The 24,105-nt window shown below is 45.9% G+C and overlaps 1 protein-coding gene across 1 annotated transcript in view; it reads right to left on the bottom strand.

The window, feature by feature from the left end:
• The window catches only part of TMEM26 (transmembrane protein 26), a 141,786-nt gene extending 120,337 nt beyond the window's left edge, over positions 1-21,449 (bottom strand). The window contains exon 1 of the mRNA XM_073681395.1: positions 21,037-21,449. Within this exon, the coding sequence (XP_073537496.1) occupies positions 21,037-21,227 (191 nt within the window). The 5' untranslated portion in view covers positions 21,228-21,449. The remainder of the gene's footprint in view (positions 1-21,036) is intronic.
• Between the last annotated feature and the right edge of the window lie 2,656 nt (positions 21,450-24,105).

Raw genomic sequence — 24,105 nt, 5'->3', positions numbered from 1 at the left:
CTGCCCCAACTGTCTGCTTAACCTCCGCTAGAGCCTAAAATTAAGGGGAACCCCACGCCAATTTTTTTAATAATAAATCCTTTATTTTAATACTAAATGACAAGTACAGTAACCAACACTGTCACTGTACTTCATATATATGTGACTGACATGTTTCTATCTATCTAATCTATGTGTGAAGCTCTATTCTGTCTGTTATAAATTGTCGGGTACAGATGCTGAATTGCCGGCCGGCTTTCTTAAAGAGACGGTGCATGAAAACACTATTATTTTTTTTAATAAATCCTTTACATTAAATGACAAGTACAGTAAGCAACACTGTCACTGTACTTCATATATATGTGACTGACATGTTTCTATCTATCTAATCTATGTGTGATTCTCTATTCCTTCTATTCTAAATTGTTGGGTACAGATGCTGAATTGCCGGCCGGCTTTTTTAAAGAGACGGTGCATGAAAACACTATTATTTTTTTTGATAAATCCTTTACACTAAATGACAAGTACAGTAATCAACACTGTCACTGTACTTCATATATATGTGACTGACATGTTTCTATCTATCTAATCTATGTGTGATTCTCTATTCCTTCTATTCTAAATTGTCGGGTACCGCTGCTGAATTGCCGGCCGGCTTTTTTAAAGAGACGGTGCATGAAAACACTATTATTTTTTTTGATAAATCCTTTACGCTAAATGACAAGTACAGTAAGCAGCACTTTCACTGTACTTCGTATATATGTGGCTGACATGTTTATATCTATCTAATCTATGTGTGAAGCTCTATTCTTTCGGTTCTAAATTGTCGGGTACCGGTGTATGCCGCTGCTGAATTGCCGGCTTTTCATGTTTCACTGTTGGCACTGTTCCCATCGATTTGGGCAATCACTGTAATGCCACAACCACCATGGCTGTGGCATTACAGTGAGTGGCAGACAATCCCTGCATGATTGGTGCTCTAAATAGCACCAGACATGCAGGACACGCTTTTGGTGCACGAACAGTTATCGAACATAACCTCGAACAGCCGAATTTTTTGCAAATCGTTCGGGTTCGTCGAACAACTCGAACACCGCCCAAAACAGCTCGAATTTGAGATTGGCGAACAGTTCTAGTCGAACACCGCTCATCTCTAATCACCGGCCTCAGTGGACTGCTGCAGCGCTGGTGCTTGTCACCAGATACCACAGGTGGCGTCATGAACTCTTATAAAATTAACAATTATCCACCCTTTTAAAGAGAGACCCCAGGGTACGGGCCAGGGAGCCGACCACCGCGACATCCCCAAGGCCAGGCAAATGCCCGGGTACCGAGTCATCCCCATCCCCAGGGCTAGTCACATCCTCCTCCACCTCCTCTGCTGACCTCATCGACTGTCTGACTGTGGGTTGACAGTAAGTGGGATCTCCAACCTCGTCATCATCACCCTGTGTGTTATCACACCCGTCGCCCTCAGAGCCAACCTCTTCCTGCCCTGACCGAAAAGTCAAGTTGTCGCTCCAATCAGGTATTTGAGTCTCATCATCGTCTTCATCATTGTCTCCACCAACAGGAGTTACAGTTTGGGAACAAGGGTCTACATTATGCTCAGAACCTTCTTCATCTGGTCCTGGATCCAACTTATAAAGATTCTGGGCATCGGATCAGATCATTTCCTCATCTGGATTAACAGAAGCTCTGGAGCAGACCTCCGTTTCCCAGGCTATAGTATGAGTAAACAGCTGGGCAGACTCAGCCATCTGTGTTACCCCATACTCAGACGGGCAGCTGGAGACTTGGGAGCTGTGAGGAAGCAAGTGCGATTGGGGTGACACCTCTGAGGACTGGAGTATTTGTGATGTTGAAATTGAGGTGATGGAGAGCCCACTTGAAGGAGCACTTGATATCCGTTGAAGCACCTGCTGTTTTTGTGCCTCATCTAGAATTTGTAGCAATGGGCGTGTCCGTAAGAATGGGATCGTATCACATTGTCCACGAAAAGAAGTCGACATCTTAGTTTGGCTGGAAGATGGTCTTTCTTCTGCAGATGTTACCCCCCCCCCCACCGTGGGGGGCCTCGACCCACCGGCGGACAGGCACCAGTATTGGGATAGGGGGGCTGGCCGTCAGGGTCCACCGCGGCTCTGGCACAAATCCGGCGACACAGAGGTGGCACAGGCAGGAACGGACTGGCCGTGTCGGCTTCTCACTTTTTGGATTTTAGAAGGGCATGACATGCCTATATATGTGTCTCCCCCTCCTTTTACTCCTCCACCTCTTTTCTTTTCGCATGACTATATGTACTTGTCACTTTTCCATGTGTTAGTTGTGTCTTCTGAGCAGTTTGTCAGCTTTTGGACACCTTTGAAGGTGTTTTCTATGTGTTTCTATGTGTTTTTGTTTGCCTGCCATTGGTTTTAACGGTGTTCGAAGGTGTTCGACGAACAGTTCGACGAACAGTTCGGCGAACACACGGGTGTTCGACGAACCGAACCGAACTCGAACACTACGGGGGTGGCTCAACACTATTAGAGACATGAAGGAGGCTGGGGTAATCAGGGACAGCTGTAGCCCCTGGGCCGCTCCACTAGTCTTAGTGAAAAGGAAAGACAACACCATGAGAATGTGTGTAGACTACAGGAAGGTCAACCGTATCACACACAAAGATGCGTACCCGTTACCAAGGATAGAAGAGTCCTTAGCTGCATTAAAATCTGCTAACTTCTTCTCTACTTTGGATCTCACTAGCGGGTACTGGCAGGTTCCTGTAGCAGAGGCGGACCGGGAGAAGACCGCGTTCACCACCCCGATGGGTCTCAGCGAATTTAACTATGCCTTTTGGGCTCTGCAACGCACCAGGAACCTTCCAACGGTTGATGGAATGCTGTCTGGGACACCGGAACTTCGAGACGGTCCTGTTATACCTGGACGATGTCATCGTCTATTCCAAGACCTACGAGGACCACCTGAAACACCTGGCGGAAGTGTTCGAAGCTCTGGCAAACTACGGCCTAAAGGTGAAACCCTCCAAGTGTCACCTCCTGAAACCAAAGGTGCAATACCTGGGACACGTGGTGAGTGCTGACGGAGTGGCTCCTGACCCTGATAAGATCATCGTGATTAAGGACTGGCCAAGACCCTCCAGCATAAAGGAAGTGTGGCAGTTCCTCGGGTTGGTAGGCTACTACCGAAGATTCATTCCCGGTTTCACCAAAATGGCAGCCCCTATGCAGGACCTCCTGATAGGTCAATCTCGGAAAGCCAAAAACCAGAAGCCGCCCTTTAGGTGGGAAAAGCTGGAAGAGGAGTCCTTCTGCCAGCTGAAGATGGCCCTCACGGGGGATGAAATCCTGGCATATCCAGACTACAGCCAGCCCTTTATCCTCCACACGAACGCAAGCAACATCGGGCTAGGAGCCGTACTGTCCCAGATCCAGCAAGGGAAAGAACGGGTAATCGCTTACGCCAGCCGAAAGCTACGGCCCACGGAGAGGAACCCTGAGAATTATAGCTCATTCAAGCTGGAGTTCCTGGCAGTAGTGTGGGCAGTGACCGAACGTTTCAAGCATTACCTTGCCTCCTCCAAATTCACCGTGTACACGGATAACAACCCGTTGACACACCTGGACACTGCAAGGCTCGGTGCCCTGGAACAGAGGTGGATGGCCCGCCTGTCCAACTTTGAATTCACCATCAAATACCGGGCAGGACGCTCAAATGCCAACGCGGATGCCCTGTCTAGAATGCCGAACTTACCGGACGTAGGGGAAGATCCAGAAGATCTGGAAGAAGTTGAGCTCCCTGCGTTCCACCGTCATGGGATTACCCTGTATTCCCACCGTGTGAAGGACAGGCGCTCCGTGACGTTCAATCCCTTGCCCCACTACAACTGGGCGGAGACACAAGACAGTGATCCCGCAGTCCATTTGGTGAAGGAAATGCTGACCCAGGCCGATGCCCGTCTTGACCCAGATGCTCCGGAGGAGACCAAGCAACTGTGGAAGGAGAAAAGTAAGCTGTTCCTCTACAGGGAGAAGCTGTGCCGGAGAATGGTTAACTCTCGAACACATGAGTTGACCTGGCAGGTAGTGGTCCCAAGACGAGACGCGGCTATGGTTCTGGAGGCATACCACAACGGAGCAGGGCATTTCGGATGGAAGAAGCTGGAGTTCTTGTTGCGTGAACGGTTCTACTGGGTAGGCATGAGAGGAGCCATTGAGAGGTGGTGCAGAGACTGTGGCCCGTGCCACCTGAGAAGAAAAGACCAAGCCAGCCAGAAGACTCCCCTGCAGCCCATCATCACCAGACAGCCACTGGAACTGGTAGCCCTGGACCATGTGAAACTGGCTCCAAGCAGATCTGGGTATGTCTACGCCCTCACAATCGTAGATCATTACTCCCGGTTCCTGGTGGTGGTCCCGGTCAAGGACTTAACGGCTCAAACAGCAGCTAGAGCCTTCCAGCAGCACTTCTGCCGTACCCGGACCAAGTGTTGACAGACCAAGGACCAGCCTTCGAAGCGGAGGTCTTCCAGGAGTCCTGCAACCTGTATGGCTGCAAGAAGATAAGAACAATGCCCTATCACCCTCAAACCAATGGACTCTGCGAGAAGATGAACCAGGTGGTGATAGATCTGCTAAAAACTTTGCCCCTGGAAGAACGCAGTCTGTGGCCTGAGAAACTGCCCGATCTGGTGGACCTGTATAACCACATCCCTGTAGGTTCCACCAACTGTACCCCGGCTTACCTAATGAGAGCAAGACCTGGTAAGCTGCCTATTGACCTGGATATGGGAGTCCTGACGCCTGAGGACACCTCGCCAGAGGCAGACTGGGATACAGAACGGCAGCAGCAGTATCGGAAAGTACAGGAGAGCATCGAGCGAAGTCTGTCTCAAGCTAGAGAAAGGCAAGAGAAGGCTTATAACCAGTATGCTCCCGCTGTTCCCCTGGTACCTGGAGAGCAGGTCTTGAAGAGGAAGAGGCGGCTCCACAAGTTGGACGACCAGTGGGAGAAGGACCCGTACACCGTACTGCCATCAAGCCATGAGAACCCAAAAATCTGTGTAATCAGTAAGGATGGAGGAGAAACCACAGCCATTGTCTCCAGAGACCACCTGAAGAAGTGTCCCGAGCAGCTGCAAAGCCCTGAAGAAGATCAAGGAAACCCTCAACCTGCAGAGGAAAGGGAAGAAATGATCAGTACCGTACTCGGAGACTTCCCCCGGTCTTGGACACATGTAAACGGCGCTGTCGTGGTACCCGTCCTCACCTTTCTCCAGCCAGCCCCGCAAGTGCCTACAGAGGAACGGGTAGAGCTGGAAGAGCAGCCGGCCCAAGAGGCAGAAGAGTCCACACCAGCAGTACAGGAGGATCAACCCTCTGCTAGTAGTGAGCCTGCCGTGCCCCTAGTGAGCCAAAGAGTGCGCAGACAGCTGCCCAGATTACCCATAACACCTCCTACACCCTGTAGTGCAGAACCAGTTAGTGAGCTCCGTAGGTCCACTAGAGTCACTCGAGGTCAGATGCCCGCTCGCTGGAGAATCTAAACTAATGCACTGTGAATTTATCTGTTAACTGTTTATGGTTTATGTTTGTTGCCTGTTATTAATTATGTTTCTCAGTTACCCTGCAGATTTTTATGGACTAACAGGTTATGGACGCTGGATAACCGGAACAGTTTTGTAGATAGTTGCACCATGGTGCCTCTTGCGAAGACGGCCGCGGAAGAGAAAACCTGTCTGGCGTGGCCTCCTTGCGGCCCAAAGTAGTTAGTCTACCCTTGCAGCCACGCCCAAGGCCAACGCAAGGGGTTTGCTTTGGACAGGTCCCCTACTTCGCTTAAAGTTTCACCTTGGGTGACATGGACACCCTCTTGTTTCAAAAACTTCACCATGGGTGATATGGACACCCGGTTGCAGACACGCCGTGACCTTTAAAGAACTAAAGCTTCTTGTAAATATGTTATTGTGTCATTGTTATACCCTGTTATTATGTTTTAAAAATGTGTTTAGTCCCGGAGTACTAAAATTTACTAGGGGGGAATGTGACACCCCAGGGGTCTGGTTGCCACAGTAATAGAGATATTATGTCTGAGAGCAAGTGGGAGGTTTCTCTGGTCAGGAGCCCTAAGCATGCAACACTGCCCACCCAGACCTGGGAGGGGAGGAATCTGCCCTTATAAACTGGGTCTGGGGCGGGATTAAGTGAGTCGGAGCCTGGAGAGGGAAAGTGAGAACAGGAGCTCTGTAGGAGCAGCAGCTGAAGGCCAGGGGCTGTGATCAGAGATATAGCTCGCCCTGGCTGAAGTTACTAAAACCGGACACAGGAGTCCGAGGCTGTGGGGACTGAAATATACCCAGCAGCAGAAACCAGCCGGCAGGGGATTCCAGGTCCTCTGGCCATAGAAGCCCGGAGGCTCAGTCACAAAGAAGGGACCAGCGCTGCCATCCAGGAGCGGAGGCTAACAGAAGGCCCCAAGTCACCAGCCATACGGGTGAGCACCACACGGTATACTCAGGGACGTGGGCTACTTGTAACCGCTGACAGCAAGGTAGCCAGGAAGAGTGCAGATAAACGGGGAGGCCTACAACTCCACCTGGCCAGGGGAACTCCTGCTTGCTCGCAGACTGACCAGGCCCCTTATACTAGCCAGTACTCCCGGGAGGGTCGGTCTTGTACCATCAGTAAAGACCCTGAACTGCACCTCACGTCTCTGTGATTCCTTGCCGCACCAGCACCATTAGCACTGGGACCCTCACACCATCACTCCCATCATCTCTCACATTAGCTGCCCTGAGGCAATACTTCTCCCGTGGGGAGTTATCCCATACTCGGCTGCGCAAACAACATCAGTCTCAGCGGTCGGCAGCCCAGCGGCGGTCCCCACTGACCGCAATCCACGGGTGGCGTAGTCGGACATTTGCTATACATTAAGACTGCCACTGGTTTGACCACCCTGGGCACGGACCGGGTCACCGCCACACGGAGACTACAACCCCCAGCATTCTACAACAGGCCCGGTTCCGGGTTCCCCTGCACAACACAGGCCCAGGGGGTGCGTCACTGCAGATACCAGGGGTGCTGCAGTAAGAAAAGGCTGCTTACACTGCTGTCCACCCTGTCTATCTGATCTATTACTGGAGATATCATGGATGCTGAGGTAAGAAGAGGCTGCTTACACTGCTATCCACCCTGACTATCTGATCTAATACTGGAGATACCAGGGCTGAGGAGGTAAAAAGAGTAAAGTCACACGAGAGGTAACAAGAGATAACCCAAGTCACACCAGTGCAGCTTCTTGCTGCACATGCTCAGAGGCATCTGTCCTATTAAATTCTAGGAAAGATTTCTGTTAGTGTTACAAGATGGCTACCATTTTAATGTTCTATAGTGATTACCTACATATACAAAACAAGTGTAATTTGCTAATAGTAAATGACATTTTGGAATTGATTTATAATGGCATTGATTTTATTTATATTTTTTCTGCACATGGAGAACTCCTCTAAGGTGAAAGTCACATTTACTGAAGTACTTGGCACTAGTGATCCACATGAAATAGATGGTGTATGATTCTGTAGACATTGATGGGCATGCTATAATACTTCACTTCAGCTCTTTTGCTGAACGATCCCAATTAAAATCTGTTAATAGAATAAAATAATAAACTGAACAGTATCTTTAAAATTGTATCAAAATGGTACTATAGAGATTTGGTTGGCATGGCAATATGGATTGGACAATGAATTAAATAGTCCAACCTACAAATTCCACTTTTTTTAATTAAAAAAAAACATATTTTAAATAACAAATATGTTTATTGAAAAACTACAAAAAAATCCTACTAAAATATGAAAATGAACACCTGAAAAACTGGATTACAAATCGGTATGCAATTTATCATAGTCAATGCATACGGATAATCTGTAATAAACAGATGGGTCCTCCCCTACATTTCAACTTTGCTCAATACATCATGAGATTTAGTACAAGATTTTGAACTTTAACCCCATTAATGACCGTTGAAGTACATGTACTACAGGCTCACACGCTGAACCCACATCTTTCCCCGCACTTGATGGCTGATTTAATCAGCTATTCAGTGCCTCTAAAAGCCACGAGTGGATCGGAGATCCACCAGCCGCTGTCAATCACTGACACTGTCATTTGACATGCACAGACAGGAAGCGCGTCATTGATCTGATGAAGTCTGTCATCACGATCCTCCTGTGAATGCTATGATTCCTGTGAATGCTCGCCCGTGGCCGGCGTTCATAGGAGATCATGATTTCTGCTGAAGCACTGCTATGAATAGCACAGGCAATCAAATGATCGCAGCTTCAAGTCTCCTAAGGGCACTATTAAATACAGTAAAAAGCAAATAATTAAAAAAAAAGTATTAAAAAATTAAAAAAACACAAAAGTTGAAATCTCCCCCCTTTTGCCCCCATTAAAAGTAGAACAGTTAAAAATATACATATTTGATATCTCTGCTTTCAAATTAATCCAATTGGTAAACGGTGTAATGAGAAAAAAAGTTAAAACGCCATAATTATGTTTTTTTGGAGGCCGCAATATTGAAATAAAATGTAATAAAAAGCAATCAAATCATCAAATCTACCCAAAAATGGTAGACTTGATAAAAACATCCTCAGAGGGCAAAAAATAAGCCATCACACAGCCCTAGATCCTGAAAAATGAGAACTTTACAAACCTCATAAAATGGCGAAAAAAGCTAACTTTTTTTGTACAAATTTCAGATTTTTTTTTCACCGCTTAAAGGGAACCTGTCATCTCCTTTTTAGCTTTTAAACTGCCCCCAATGTCTTGTTAGTGATGCACATTGCATTGAAATGAAGCTGGGACGTGAAACTAGTTGCGGAAAAGCCTAGTATAAGAAACCAAACATCATGCCCTTCTATCCTGGGTGATAGAGCCTGGCACCATAATGGGGGACCATCTTCCAAAATTGAATATACATTGCTTTTTGAAAGCACTGAAAACATTTCACATAACTGACAGGTCTATAAAATAAAAGTCTTAATTACAAACATTCTCAAACATAAAATCATTATTATCAATATGCAATAGTATTTACTATCCAGTTTCCCTGATGCAACATTTTGGTTGCTCTATTCTTCTAAATGCAAATATTTATTTTGAATAAAGATGTTTGATATTGGACATTTGGTTGTTAGACATATACTGTAAGTGGAACTTAAGACATTTTGTATTGATGCTTTTATAAGTTTTCACTGTAGTAAGAGGTTTACTTTATATTATATGGGTTTTCAACTATCATTTAACAACTTTTTACAGTGCTGCTCACCATTATTGGCACCCCTTCATTTTTTTCATAGACTATACAATATCTTCATAAATAAATGGAAATGTACCAAAGTTATATGCTCAGAACTTTTTATTTAGTGGTCCAAAGTAATACAACAATAAAACATTGTTTTTCAACTTCCATGTTGCAATTTCAAAGAAGAAACAAAATAAACAGCAGGTACAGCAATAAAGGTATCTCTAATTAATACTTGGTTGCACACCCTTTGTCATTGCTGACAGCTTCCAAACATTTCTTTTTGGAGACATCTATAAGCTTCTTGCACTTCTCAGCTGGAATTTTCTCCCACTCTTCCTTTGCAGTTTGTTCAAGCTCTTGAGTGTTTGCAGGTTTCTTTTTCCCAATGGCAGATTTCAGCTCACTCCAAAGATTTTCAATGGGATTGAGGTCAGGGCTCATTATTCGCCATTAGGTCATTTTCTTGCTGGAGGACCCATGATCTTCGACTCAAACCACGTTTTCTTACACTGGGTAGAACACTTCACTCTAAAATGTCTTGATAATTCTCTGATTTCATGATTCCTGTGATACGGTCAAGGCCTCCAGTGTCGGGTGCAGCATTGCAACTCCACAGCGTTATGGATCCTTCACCATGCTTAACTGTTGGTAAGGTGTTCTTTTCCTTATAAGCTTCATTGCATCATCTGTAAAAAAAACTGTTGCTAATGTAGCACCCTGAGGATTCGGCTGCTACAGGGGTATTGCACCTCAACCCAGAGGTGTGATATTCCACTCCCGGGTAAGGATGGAGTGTGGGACTGAGCCCAGAAAGCTGCATGCACTACACACATCCCATTTCCGAGGAACAGACCAACGGTACTCCCACTTAGAAATGTGCAGGTACGACCGAGTCTGTTCCTGGCTGGAGTGGGAGGGGGGTGGTACATCCCAAGTAGTGTAGGGGCAGATAGGGGGAGCAGCCTGGGTAAAGATAGGAGCTCATTGGGTGCTGGTCACCTGAGCTCACACATAGAGGGAGTATTTAAGGTGGGCACCATCTAAGATCAGGGTCAGTCTTTGCAGAGGAGTCAGTCAGTCTTTGCAGAGGAGTCAGCTTGCCACAGTCAGTCAGTCTGTGAGGAGTCAGTCAGCCTTTTGCAGAGAAGCCAGAGGAAGAGGAGCAGAGCAGCCCCAGGCCCAGAGAGAGTGAGAGAGGAGAGTCAGAAGGACCCAGAGAAAACAAGCAGGAACTCTGAGAACCCATATACAAACCTAGGGTGAAGAGTTGGCAAAAGGGTACCGGATCCCAAACTGGTGGGGGCTCAAGCACACCTCAGCCAGAGACCGGAGGCCGTGGGCAGGATCTGCCACGGCCACCCACCACATCCACCCTGAAGGCAAACCACGTGTAGGGTCAGGGAACCCAAGGCCAAGGGTTTCCCAACAGAAGGCCCGAGGGAGCTGGACCTAGGTGGATCCCTGGTGGGGACGGCCAGAAGACAGGACAGGAAAGAGGGCTCAGGGTCACGCTCCGGACTTGCTTGGGGGTTGGCTGAATCCAGGACCTGGTGGACGCAGCACGGCTCGGGTGGTCACTTGAAGCTGGAGTGACCGGAACATCAGCAGTAAGTAAATACCCTAAACTGCACAACCCGACTCTGTCTTTAATTACCATCTATGCTGCACCACCACAACCCCCATCCTCTGCACCTGACCCCCTGAGGCTATACCCCACCCGTTGGGGGTTATACTATCAAAAGCTGCACCAACACCATCAGCCTCAGCGGACCCTGCTGCAGCGGCGGCCGTAGTGACCGCAATACAACGGGTGGCGTAGTCGACATAACGAACTTTGTAACATCTGTAGGACTGCCACACACACTGAGTTTGACACCCTGGGCACGGACCGGGTCACAGCCACTCGGAGACTACAACCCCCATCTGATCCGGCTCCGGGTATTCCCCTAAAGAATATGGCCCAGGGGGCGCGTCAACTTTGGCGTAGTCGGCAGGATACCGTGCCCGCAACATCCGGGTACTGCGTGCCTGAAGAAAAGAACAAGTTTACCTCAAAAAGAAGTCTCCCGCCGGTTCCGGAGGGTCCCCGCCATCGGACTCCATCACAGATCGATTCCTGCCGGTTGTCCGCCATTAACAGCTTTTTCCCGCCATCTGCAGAGTTTCCCGCCACTGGGAGACGATTCCCGCCATTTCCAAAGGTTTCCCGCCTTGGAAGAGCGGACGCCATTATGGGCGTGCCAGAGGGTGGCAAGAGGCCGCCTCCCATCGTGGGCCAGGACCGAAAATGGCGCCAAAAGTGGAAACCGCCCCCACCCACAGAGACTGTGATGCTAGAGGTGTCTGTCAGCGTGAAAGAACTGCCCCTGGAGCTGACAATCACCAAGTGGCCCCGGGACCGCCCTCGAAGTGGGAGGACTGAGGAGAAGAGAGCAAAGATGGGTGTCGCCTGGAGCAGTCTGGAGAGAGCGCACCCGGAGACAAGAAGCCTAGAGCTGAGTCCAGAAGAAGCTTACCCGGAGATGGGAGAAGAGCAGAGCAGCACCGGCCCGCTGGCCAGGAGCCTGCTGGAGACAACAGAAGGAGAGCAGAGCAGCACCGACCCGTTGGTCAGGAGCCTGCTAGAAGCAACGACCCCACTAGGCCTAGTGGAGGTCTTGGCACAGCTCCCCCGAGATCGGGAGTGTGCGCAGACTGCGCTGGAGGGCCTCGCACGGAGGATGGCCCGGGTGCAACGAGAGACGTTGGCGGAGTGGAGCCGAGAGATGGCCCAGCAGACAAGAACCCGTCAGCGGAGCACGCCACCCGAGACGAGGAGACAGACCGCCTCTGAGGATGGCGCAGGAGGACTGAAGGCCGGAGACGGCGCCGAGAAGGGAGCCGAACGAAAGGAGGCAGGTAAAGGGGACGTCTCTACCCCAAAGCGGGAAACCGCGCACCTGCCCCAGCTCCCCGTCGCAGAGCCCGAAGTACCCCCTGCCGTGCCCGTAACCGCAACGTCACCGCCACAGACTAGGCCTCAACCGGAAGCCGCAGCCGCGACCCCTGTGACGTCACACGCCTCGACCCCGAGCGTGACCAAGCAGGAAGTACCACCAGCCTGGTCGCAAGGCCTAGTACCCCCGGGCGCCGCAATACCAACAGCGCCCCCTACCTCCGCGGAGCCACCGGCCTGGTCGCAGGGCCAAGTAGCCCAGGGCGCCGCCGTCCTTACGGTGCCCTTCACTTTCCAGGTGCCCCAGGCCTGGCCGCAAGGCCTGGGCAACCCGGGCGCCACCACCACCGCGCCCATAAAACCAAGAGTGCCGCATCTGGGAGAAGATCTGTTTGCCCAACATACGTGCCCGGATGGGCAGCCCTTTATTTGGCCACCGGAGTTTCACCATCCCCGACTCCGGAAAGAGAGACCCCTAGATGAACCCCTGATCCCGGCTCCAAAGCCCGTAAAGAGGATCTCGCCCCCGCTGGCAGAAGCGCAGTTTGAGTGGGACCCCACCGGAGAAGATCTCATGGGGTTCACTCAGGAGACCCGGGCAGCCGCAGCGGAGCGTGCAGAGTGCTGCCGCCAGCAGCTCGAGGTCTTTGAGAGGGAGCGGAGAGAGAGGCGGGTCCGGGAACAACAAGCCCAGATAAGGAGCGCGGAGCAGAAGAGCCGGGCCAGGAGGAGTCCCCGTGCAGCCCATGGTCCCCCTTCCACCGGGACTGTGATCAAGTTTAATATGCAGCACGGGTGGGGCTTCATCCGAGATCACCGCACCCCAGGCGACGTCTTCGTGACCAGGAGAGACGTTGAGTCCCACCTACCGGAGGGACACAGAGGTCGTGACCTGTATATAGGGGACGAGGTCACCTTCACCCGGCACAAGTGTGCCAAAGGACCCTACACCCTCCATGTGCATCGCCTGACGGAGGAAGAGCTGCGGTGTGAGGAGGAAGAACAAGAGGACCCGGACGGGTCTGAAGCTAAAGGTAACCACAAAGAAAGAGCAGGAGGACGTCGTCGTTGAGTACGGCAGAGTAGAAGCTGTATATAGTTACCCGTAGGGGTACCAAAGAAACTGTTGCTGATAATATAGTCCCCGTTGGGACCAGCAAGTGTGAACTGTTTACCCGTTTATCCCTTAAATCCCACTGACCGAGGACTGAGAGCGGTCATTCCTCCCTAATACCTGGCCGAGGACTGAGAGCGGCCATATCCCTTATAAATAGTTGCGCGTCCTAAAGCGCCCCTACTGGTTTTATAGGAAAGCCACGAGTTCTAAAGACTGTCGCACTTTACCCGGTCACACGTTGCACAGTGACCGGAGGAGGAGCCAGAGGCGACGAGAATGTTATTAATATGAAAAGTTTTATGATGATGCTGATATATATATGATATTTTATATGTTTTTATTATGTTGTTTATATGGAAAAAAAAATGTATGTTTGTGGATGTTTTATATCTTACAGCCCGAGGACGTGCTGTGATTTACCAGGGGGGAATGTAGCACCCTGAGGATTCGGCTGCTACAGGGGTATTGCACCTCAACCCAGAGGTGTGATATTCCACTCCCGGGTAAGGATGGAGTGTGGGACTGAGCCCAGAAAGCTGCATGCACTACACACATCCCATTTCCGAGGAACAGACCAACGGTACTCCCACTTAGAAATGTGCAGGTACGACCGAGTCTGTTCCTGGCTGGAGTGGGAGGGGGGTGGTACATCCCAAGTAGTGTAGGGGCAGATAGGGGGAGCAGCCTGGGTAAAGATAGGAGCTCATTGGGTGCTGGTCACCTGAGCTCACACATAGAGGGAGTATTTAAGGTGGGCACCATCTAAGATCAGGGTCAGTCTTTGCAGAGGAGTCAGTCAGTCTTTGCAGAGGAGTCAGCTTGCCACAGTCGGTCAGTCTGTGAGGAGTCAGTCAGCCTTTTGCAGAGAAGCCAGAGGAAGAGGAGCAGAGCAGCCCCAGGCCCAGAGAGAGTGAGAGAGGAGAGTCAGAAGGACCCAGAGAAAACAAGCAGGAACTCTGAGAACCCATATACAAACCTAGGGTGAAGAGTTGGCAAAAGGGTACCGGATCCCAAACTGGTGGGGGCTCAAGCACACCTCAGCCAGAGACCGGAGGCCGTGGGCAGGATCTGCCACGGCCACCCACCACATCCACCCTGAAGGCAAACCACGTGTAGGGTCAGGGAACCCAAGGCCAAGGGTTTCCCAACAGAAGGCCCGAGGGAGCTGGACCTAGGTGGATCCCTGGTGGGGACGGCCAGAAGACAGGACAGGAAAGAGGGCTCAGGGTCACGCTCCGGACTTGCTTGGGGGTTGGCTGAATCCAGGACCTGGTGGACGCAGCACGGCTCGGGTGGTCACTTGAAGCTGGAGTGACCGGAACATCAGCAGTAAGTAAATACCCTAAACTGCACAACCCGACTCTGTCTTTAATTACCATCTATGCTGCACCACCACAACCCCCATCCTCTGCACCTGACCCCCTGAGGCTATACCCCACCCGTTGGGGGTTATACTATCAAAAGCTGCACCAACACCATCAGCCTCAGCGGACCCTGCTGCAGCGGCGGCCGTAGTGACCGCAATACAACGGGTGGCGTTGTCGACATAACAAACTTTGTAACATCTGTAGGACTGCCACACACACTGAGTTTGACACCCTGGGCACGGACCGGGTCACAGCCACTCGGAGACTACAACCCCCATCTGATCCGGCTCCGGGTATTCCCCTAAAGAATATGGCCCAGGGGGCGCGTCACTTAACATTGCCGAAAAGCTCTATTTTTGTCTCATCTGTCCACAGAACATTTTTCCAGAAGGATTGTGGTTTATCAAGGTACTCTTTGGCAAAGATCAGTTATTCCTTTTTATGTCTTTTCTTCAGCAATCGTTTCTTCCTTGGCCTTAGCCCATAAAGCTCTGTTTGGTTTAGTGTGTGGTGTATGGGACTTGTTGAAACTATGTACCCAGACTGTTCCAGGTTGGCCTTCAGGTCTTTGGATGTTTGCCGGGGTGTTTTTTCCACCATTTGCACCAACCTTCAAAGACATCTCTTGTCAATTTTCCTCTTTTCTCCACGTCCAGGGAGGTTCTTGATGGTTCCATGCTTGGCAAACTTCTTAATAACATTGTGCAATGTTGAAACTGGGATACCAAGGTCTTTGGAGATGGCCTTATACCCTTTGGAAGTCGTATGTTAGCTAATAATAGCAGTTCTGATGTCCTCACACAGCTCCTTTGTCTTCACCATTGTAAAAAAGGAACAGGGCCTACCACATGGCTTCTTAAAACAGTGAAGTCATTATTCATTGGCTAATTCATGTCACATGGGCACCAACAATTAATCACAGGTGAATCTCTTTTGTGATTTACCACAGGCGAGTCAAAATGTGTTTCCATACTAAATTAATGTAAAGGGTGCCAATACCAGTGTCACAGAAAGCTTTAGGTTTTCCTATTTTTCCCTCCCATTGTTTTTTGTTTTAAATTATTGTTTATCATTTGCTCTTTTGAATTTAACAAGAGTGCTCTATGAAAAAAAACTTTCACTTGATTCATTTTTTTCAGGATATATTCCACATTATGTACTTAAAGTTCATGGGTGCTAATAATGATGAACAAGACTGTATATGGCCTCTTCATAATATCTTTTCTAATATGCAGTCATTAACAGCATTTATTATGATTTGCTTTTATAGCACCATCATATTCTGCAGTGCTTTACAGACATTATCATTAATGTCTCCATTGGGGCTCACAATTTATATTCCCTATCACTATGTCTTTGGAGTGTGAGAGAAAACCAAAATACCCAGAGGAAATGCACGCAAACATGGTGAGAACATACAAACTTCTGGCAGATGTTGTCCTTGGTGGGATTTTAACCGAGGACCCCAGCGCTGCAAAGCAACAGCGCTAAACACTGAGCCACCGTGCTGCCCACAATGAACTTCTAAAGGGGAACCGGATGAGGGTCACATGATCATTTGTTAACATCCATGAACTTCTTGCTCTTTTATGTACCATCAACCTCGTATTTGGGCACAGGATTTGGATGGAATGAGAAGAGCACTTCATTCTGCTCCTGACATGGGTGGAGCTGTCTTAAATTATTGACTGCGTGTCTGAGCACACAAGTTCATATCACAGGATTCACTGTCTTGCCGATGCTTTGGAGCACCAGCTCCTTAAATTGATAAGAGCTGCAATGTGCTTGTCACTACTAAGAACACTACAGCAACTGTCAATTGAATAAACCAGCATTTGCGCTCCCAAGCATCGGCAACATCAGTCTGCTGCACACATTGGTAAACTCAGAAGAGAGACTTCATTGTCCTCTGCACTGATCCTGCTGATGCTTTGGAGCACAACAGTTGATCCTTTCAGAAGCAGTGAAATTTTGTTTCTAGTGATAAGCACGTCACATCACTTGTCAATTAAAGGATCCAGCGCTCCTCAGCATGTGAAGGATCTAAGCATCTAAGCATGTGTGGACAGTGAATGCTGTGACCTACGTTTGCATGCTCAGGCATATTGTCAATCATTTCAAGGCAGCTCCGCACTCATGAGGAGCAGAGTGACCTGCTCTTCTCATTCCACCGCAATCTTGTGCTCGAATGGGTGGATCAAAAGTTGGCACGGGTGGTAGGAAGTTGGATATGCATGTCAACAAAGTATCACGTGACATATATACGTAGAAATGCTCTGATAGAAGAAGCGCAGGTAATGAAAGTATATTAGAAAAGTGATTTTTATGAAGAGTTAGGACGAATTAAAGGGGTCAAATAGTGTAAAACCTTTGTAAACTGATCCTACTATTTGCATGAGAGACAGTTTTAGGGAGGACACAGCAAGATCTAATGCACAAAATAATATCTATAAAGCCAGAATAACAATAATTAAGTAAATAATGCTAAGCATTACTAAGTATGCACAGCTGTCTATCAAAGCAATGAGAAAAGATTATTATGTGTTGTGCACAATTTCACACAGCCAGGTAAAAAGACATGATACCAAGCAATGAGTCTACCGTCCAAGCATATTTACGTCTGCGGGTCTAGCCAAATGTGGAGATGGGAAGAGCAGATGAAGGCTGATAACACACATTATCCTTCTTTGGTAATTGAAAGTGTCTTGAAGAATGAAAGAAAATTCTTTTTTTTCTTGTGTGAAGCTGAAGGAACGATTAAGAGGAAGTCAATCTGCATATGGTAGGAGAGTACAGTGGATAATTGTGGTGTTGTTTATGTATGATAAATGTATTCTCATTTATTGCCCAGTAGCATGACTAAATGCTGTATAATGGATAGATGGATGGAGTTTGGCTTTAACTTGCTATACTTTGTACAATATTTATGAATGTATATAGCATGCTTTTAGTGCATTAAGATATTTATAGAAGGGAAATTGTAAAAACGACCTATACAAGATGAATCAGTGAAATACATTGGCAATCTGCACAAGAAGCTGTTATCATTGAGATTTCAGACAACAATGTACGATAACCGGTGATAGTAGGGTAAGATTGAGGCTGTGTTCACACACTGCTTGCAGTAGTGCAGCCACATCTAACTGCAGGGGTGAATGAGCATACAAGTTTGCAGGTAACATGCGCCAGCTGTATCATGGGATGCCAGTCTAAAACTCAGCAGATTGCCCCTGTTATGTGGTCCATTCATCAATATGAGCAAACTGTGTACCGCTAAATGTACTTATTAAATATCAAAGAGATAACATTTACTTCAAATTACGCAACCATCAATCCATTGATTATTGAGGTTACAGTCCGTTAAGATCTAAAAGGGGGTCGTAGAATCACCAATAGGCAAAAGTCCCACCATTTGTTGAACGTTTATGATGTATACAGAGGATAGTTATAAAGGTTTCAGTTGGAAAGGACAATAAAAGACAATTAGGATATATGCTATAAATATCCAATAGATGCAGGTCCCACCTCTGGTACTCCCGCCTATGTTGAGAATGGGGTTCCTATGACCCCAATCACACCTGGTGAGGGGGGTCAAGAATACATGGACACATTTGCTCTTCTATCTCCATTCCCAGATAAAGGAGTTCTATGGGTGATACAGAGACACCCTTGCTATGATTGTGACCCCTGCATAACAATAAGTAATGCATTCTGTTCTTTACACTAGTCAAAACTTTGCGTAAAGAATTCATTTTAGTTATTTGTATATATTTGAGTACAACTGTCCACAAAGTGAATGTAAAACATTTATTATCATCTACAACGTGACATAGTGGCAACGTGCCACTGCAGCTGCTTTTTCTAAAACCAATGTAAAATACAGTCAGAAAGGCGCATTACATGAATAGAAGCATTGTTGTTTCTAAGAGCTGTGAAAAAGCACACAATGTTGGGGCTGAGCAGAAAATTAATGACTTACTGCTAAAATTATAAAAATGTGCTTGCGGTCAGTGAAAATGCTGAATATGTTGTTTTTAAAGATATGGAATAAGCTGGTATTTGTTGCACGCAGTGTCACTCAACACTTTCCAAATTAAAGTGACTGTATGGTACTCAACCAAGCCAGCTCCAAGTATTCATCTACTCAAGTGTGTCACGGAATGGTGAGACAGTGAGACAGACGCTCCTTTGAGCCACATTTATTGAGTAAGCTTCAATAAAGCCCTATAAACCTTCACTAGTGAACAGGTACTAACAGTCTCAGAAGTTTATGCTATATGATCCAAAAAAAACTTCAGAAACTAGCAGATCATATGTCTTAGAAGCTGTGTACCAAGGGATGCAAAAAAGCCACCAGAATTGTCCAGGGTATTTTCAAAGAAAATTATGGGAGTAGCCCTAAATAAATGTAAGCCTACCTTGCACACAGAGTCATGACTGTCCCCAAAATAACATGAACACACTGCTTTTCTGTTTATAGTCATGTGAATCAACACATGACTGTTCTTCATGTCTCTAATCTAAACATTTTTTTTTGTATTTACATTGCATCTATCTTACTTCTCACCCATAATAAACCGTTATAATGTTTGCAGCATAATTGATCAGGTACTTGTCCAAACACATCAAATTTTTCCTGGAAAGCATATCCATTAAACTTTTCCTGGAGCATAGTCTAGAATCTCACTTTTCCCAAAGAACAGTCTAGAATCAAACTCTTCCTGGAGCATAATCTGTAATAAAACTCTTCCTGGAGCATAGTCTAGAATCAAACTTTTCCTGAACCATAGTCTAAAACATTTCATTGAGACCACAAGAAGCAACTTAAATTTAAACAGTAGCTGTTGCCGTTTAAAGAAGAAAATACACCAAAGTTTGTGTCTTCTTAATATATTGCAGTTATCATATTATATGGCACTGTGTACTTACAATTGCTCATTTTGCCCTTTTACCCAGTTAATTCTTGCCTTTTCCATTAGGTCTATGACATCACGTGATTAAACATAGACTAGCTGAATCCTTCATGAGTCATCATCAGAACTTCAATTCTATATCACTGCAAAGTCCCTTGCAGGGGGAAGGAGCGGAACAACTGGGTCAGGAGTTGAAGAGGAGGTGGAGCTTGGCTGCTAGGGACTTTGCAGTGATGTAGAATTGTAGTTCTAATGATCACTCATACATGGAAAAGCGACTCCCTGCTTCTACATAGAGCTTAGAAGGATTCAACTAGTCTATTTTTGTCATAAACCTAATGGAAAGGAGAAGAATTAACTGGTTAGAATGGCAAAATGAGCAATTGTAAGTACACAGTGCTATATAATATGATGACTGTAATATATTAAGAGGATAAAAACTTTGCCTCTTTAAATACTTGCATTCCCAATGGAGGAAAAATCCTGGAACCACTTTTTCCTTAAGTTCTGGGCTGTATGGGTCCTCTGTTATTCCTACTTGATTTTAATAGACTGACAACTAGGAGTTACAATTCCACTTGTCAAATAGGTGTATCCTAACACAGCCAACACAGATTGGATAATGTTAGAACAAGCAGAAACATTCTAACAAAACTTAACACTCAGGTGTGAATTTTTTCATAAACTTCTAAGAGGAATAACAGAGGAACAGCACAAGATTGAGTTCTATGAAAAAATGCTCCAGAATTGTTATACTGAAGAGAATACAATTATTTGTTAGACAGACACATCAAGAAAGCTGACAGATCCACTTCTAAAAAGAAAATTACCTGGCTTTGTGCCATGAGGAGTATTTGTTCATATGAACTGCCAAGAATTGTATTTAAATTATTAATGCAGTTGTAATACTATAATGTTATGTGGGAATACATTTCATACTGGTGGCATCAGACCTGAATTTGTCAATTAACCTTTTAAGGATTCATTATTTGTACTTCCTAGTACAATAATGTAATAGGTTTATCTGAAGTCTAATGCAAAACTTGATATGATACATTGTGCCAAGCGATAAACTCTGCTCTTCCACATCTGATAACCATAGCACTGCTCGTAGCACTGTACAGTATTTTGCATTTATGCACATACTCCATACATTGATATAAAATAACTTTATAAACTAACTACAAGTTAACTTTTAGAGTTAGAGACACTGTATCAGGTCCAAACATTTTGGAAAGCTTAGTGGCAGCATCATTGTACGTATGTTCCATAATTGATCATTAGACTGTGACATTTGCAAATCCACATAGATGTCATGACAACATGATACCGAAGACTGCAAGGTATTAGTGAAGCTGATTAAAAGGAAATGCACAAAGATGATGGAAATATTAAAATGTATAGAGACTCACTTACCATTTAAGCCCCTTTCCTTTTTTAAGTTTTAGAGTCAGTACCATCTCAATACATAGTAAAAGGTTGACAAGAGCCAGCAGCCAGTACATATTGTCATTTTTTAGCACAGTAACTCTCCAAACTCCAACTACAGAGTGAAGCATGAATAGGAATCTAGTCAGAACTGCATTAAGTAAGACTTTGAGTTCCATGATCCTAAAGTTGGTCCCTTTGTAAATCCTATAAAATGTCTCCTTTTTCTGCCTCTCCAGTGAAATTTTCAGAGAGGACAGGAAAGTTGCTCCGTAGATATGTGATGTGTTTCTGTGTGAGATGCTCTTTCCTCCCTTACAACAAAGAAGCCTATAGCAGCTCTTAAACCGCCCCTCCTCCAGACTTCCTGAACTTATGCGTCTGCTCAACTCTTCCCGAGCTGAGCAGTTTATATGGAGAAAAAAGTCAGAATGAGCCTACTACAGTTATTGGTGATTACACCTCCTTCAGTTCCACTAGATGTTAAGTATGTACAGGACAAGGTTTTTTTTTCTTTTCTAATCCTAAAATATCTAAAGTTTAGAACTTTAGTTTTTGGATACTTCTTTGTGGAATATTAGTTTTGCCCATACATTTTTTTGGATTCAGCAGTAAATCTCATGGCTTTATAAATTTCTGCTTCTCAAAATAAAATTGTAATATTATATATGATGGCGGTGTAAAATCTGAAATTTGTTAGCAGGTAAGGATAAACTCATATAATGATTTTCTCAGTATTCATGGAATGCACGCAGAATATGTTATTGAAGAGGATTGCTAACATAGAAAAAAAACAAGTTTCAAATTATTCTTTATTAATGATAATTAAAAGAGAACCAAAGATATCGTCCAAAACCAAAAATGGTAACTGGCCAAAGAGGTCACACAAATGACTACCATTACTCAGTATAGGGTAAGAAGGGTAGGAAAGACAAGAGGAAGGACAATACTTTCCCTAGATACTAAACTTTATAGGTACGGTAACTCTTCCTAACCGTGGAGGTTGGCACCCTATGAAAGCATGCCTCTCACGTTGGGTGGGGTTTCTCGGTTTTGTTAGGCCTGGGAGGGTTCTGTCCATACATGGCATGTGCATGGCAACACTCGCATCGCATTGGTGATCTGGAGATGTGTCAAGGACTGGCCAGGTGACATTGAAGAGTGGAGGGGCCGGAGATGTGAGCGGTGAGTACTTTTCTAATTTTTTACATATAACGTTTATTATGCTTTGGGGTTTGGAGAGACCCCAGAGCACAATAATGTACTTTAAAATCGTGGAGAATAACTTTTCTGCAAATCGAATATCCATGGGAATATCCGCGAACAAACGAATTTGAATTTTGCCTGACATGCTCATCTCTAACCTTCACCTATCTATGTCTGTCTATACTTTTTGGTGTGTAAAAGGGAGCCAATGTTAATCTATTGGTTAAAGTCTATGAAGTGGGCTCAAAATGCAAATGCACCTCCATGTTATTCATATGCCATCATATGCCATCCATATTTCAAGGGTCTGTTTTAATTGTTTAAATTTCTTCTCTAGAAACAATCCATGTAATGTGAGACATACAATAACCAAATAAGAAAATGCAACCAAATGTGTTCCATAATTGTAAGTCTAAATCTTCTCATCGTTATATAATTAACCTGAGAGTAAAAAAAGTCATTACAAAATATACAAAAGAAAACTTTACAATAAAAAGGCACCTAAAAAGATAAAATATGGTGATAAATAAACCAAATAGTGGTTGACACTCTGTTTCAGATTTGGGCACGACAAAAGAACAGTACAGTCATGGCCAAAAGTTTTGAGAATGACACCAAAATTATATTTTCACATGATCTGCTGGCCTCTGGTTTTTATTAGTGTTTGTCTGATGTTTATATCACATACAGAAATATAATTGCAATCATATTATGAGTACCAATAGGTTATATTGACAGTTAGAATGAGTTAATGCAGCAAGTCAATATTTGCAGTGTTGCCCCTTCTTCTTCAAGACCTCTGTAATTCTCCCTGGCATGCTCTCAATCAACTTTTGGACCAAATCCTGACTGATAGCAGTCCATTCTTGCATAATCAATGCTTGCATTTTGCCAGAATTTGTTGGTTTTTGTTTGTCCACCCGTCTCTTGATGATTGACCACAAGTTCTCAATGGGATTAAGATCTGGGGAGTTTCCAGGCCATGGACCCAAAATCTCTATGTTTTGTTCCATGAGCCATTTAGTTATCACCTTTGCTTTATGGCAAGGTGCTCCATCATGCTGGAAAAGGCATTGCTGGGCGCCAAACTGCTCTTGGATGGTTGGGAGAAGTTGCTCTTGGAGGACATTCTGGTACCATTCTTTATTCATGGCTGTGTTTTTAGGCAAGACTGTGAGTGAGCCGATTCCCTTGGCTGAGAAGCAACCCCACACATGAATGGTTTCAGGATGCTTTACTGTTGGCATGAGACAAGACTGGTGGTAGCGCTCACCTCTGCTTCTCCGAATAAGCTGTTTTCCAGATGTCCCAAACAATTGAAAAGGGGATTCATCAGAGAAAATGACTTTGCCCCAGTCCTCAGCAGTCCACTCCCTGTACCTTTTGCAGAATATCAGTCGGTCCCTGATGTTTTTTCTGGAGAGAAGTGGCATCTTTGCTGCCCTCCTTGAAACCAGCTCTTGCTCAAAGAGTCTCCGCCTCACAGTGCGTGCAGAAGCACTCACACCAGCCTGCTGCCATTCCTGAGCAAGCTCGGCACTGCTGGTAGTCCGATCCCGCAGCTGAAACAGTTTTAAGATACGGTCCTGGCGCTTGCTGGTCTTTCTTGGGCGCCCTGGAGCCTTTTTGACAACAATGGAAGCTCTCTCCTTGAAGTTCTTGATGATGCGATAGATTGTTGACTGAGGTGCAATCTTTGTAGCTGCGATACTCTTCCCTGTTAGGCCATTTTTGTGCAGTGCAATGATGGCTGCACGTGTTTCTTTAGAGATAACCATGGTTAACTGAAGAGAAACAATGATACCAAGAACCAGCCTCCTTTTAAAGTGTCCAGTGATGTCATTCTTACTT

Source organism: Phyllobates terribilis, unplaced genomic scaffold (genome assembly GCF_046119375.1).
Source record: "Phyllobates terribilis strain yellow unplaced genomic scaffold, ASM4611937v1 Scaffold_5__5_contigs__length_657084704, whole genome shotgun sequence".
NCBI lineage: Eukaryota > Metazoa > Chordata > Amphibia > Anura > Dendrobatidae > Phyllobates > Phyllobates terribilis.
Note: the sequence above shows the minus strand (reverse complement) of the source record. Positions and strands in the feature narration are given on the sequence as shown.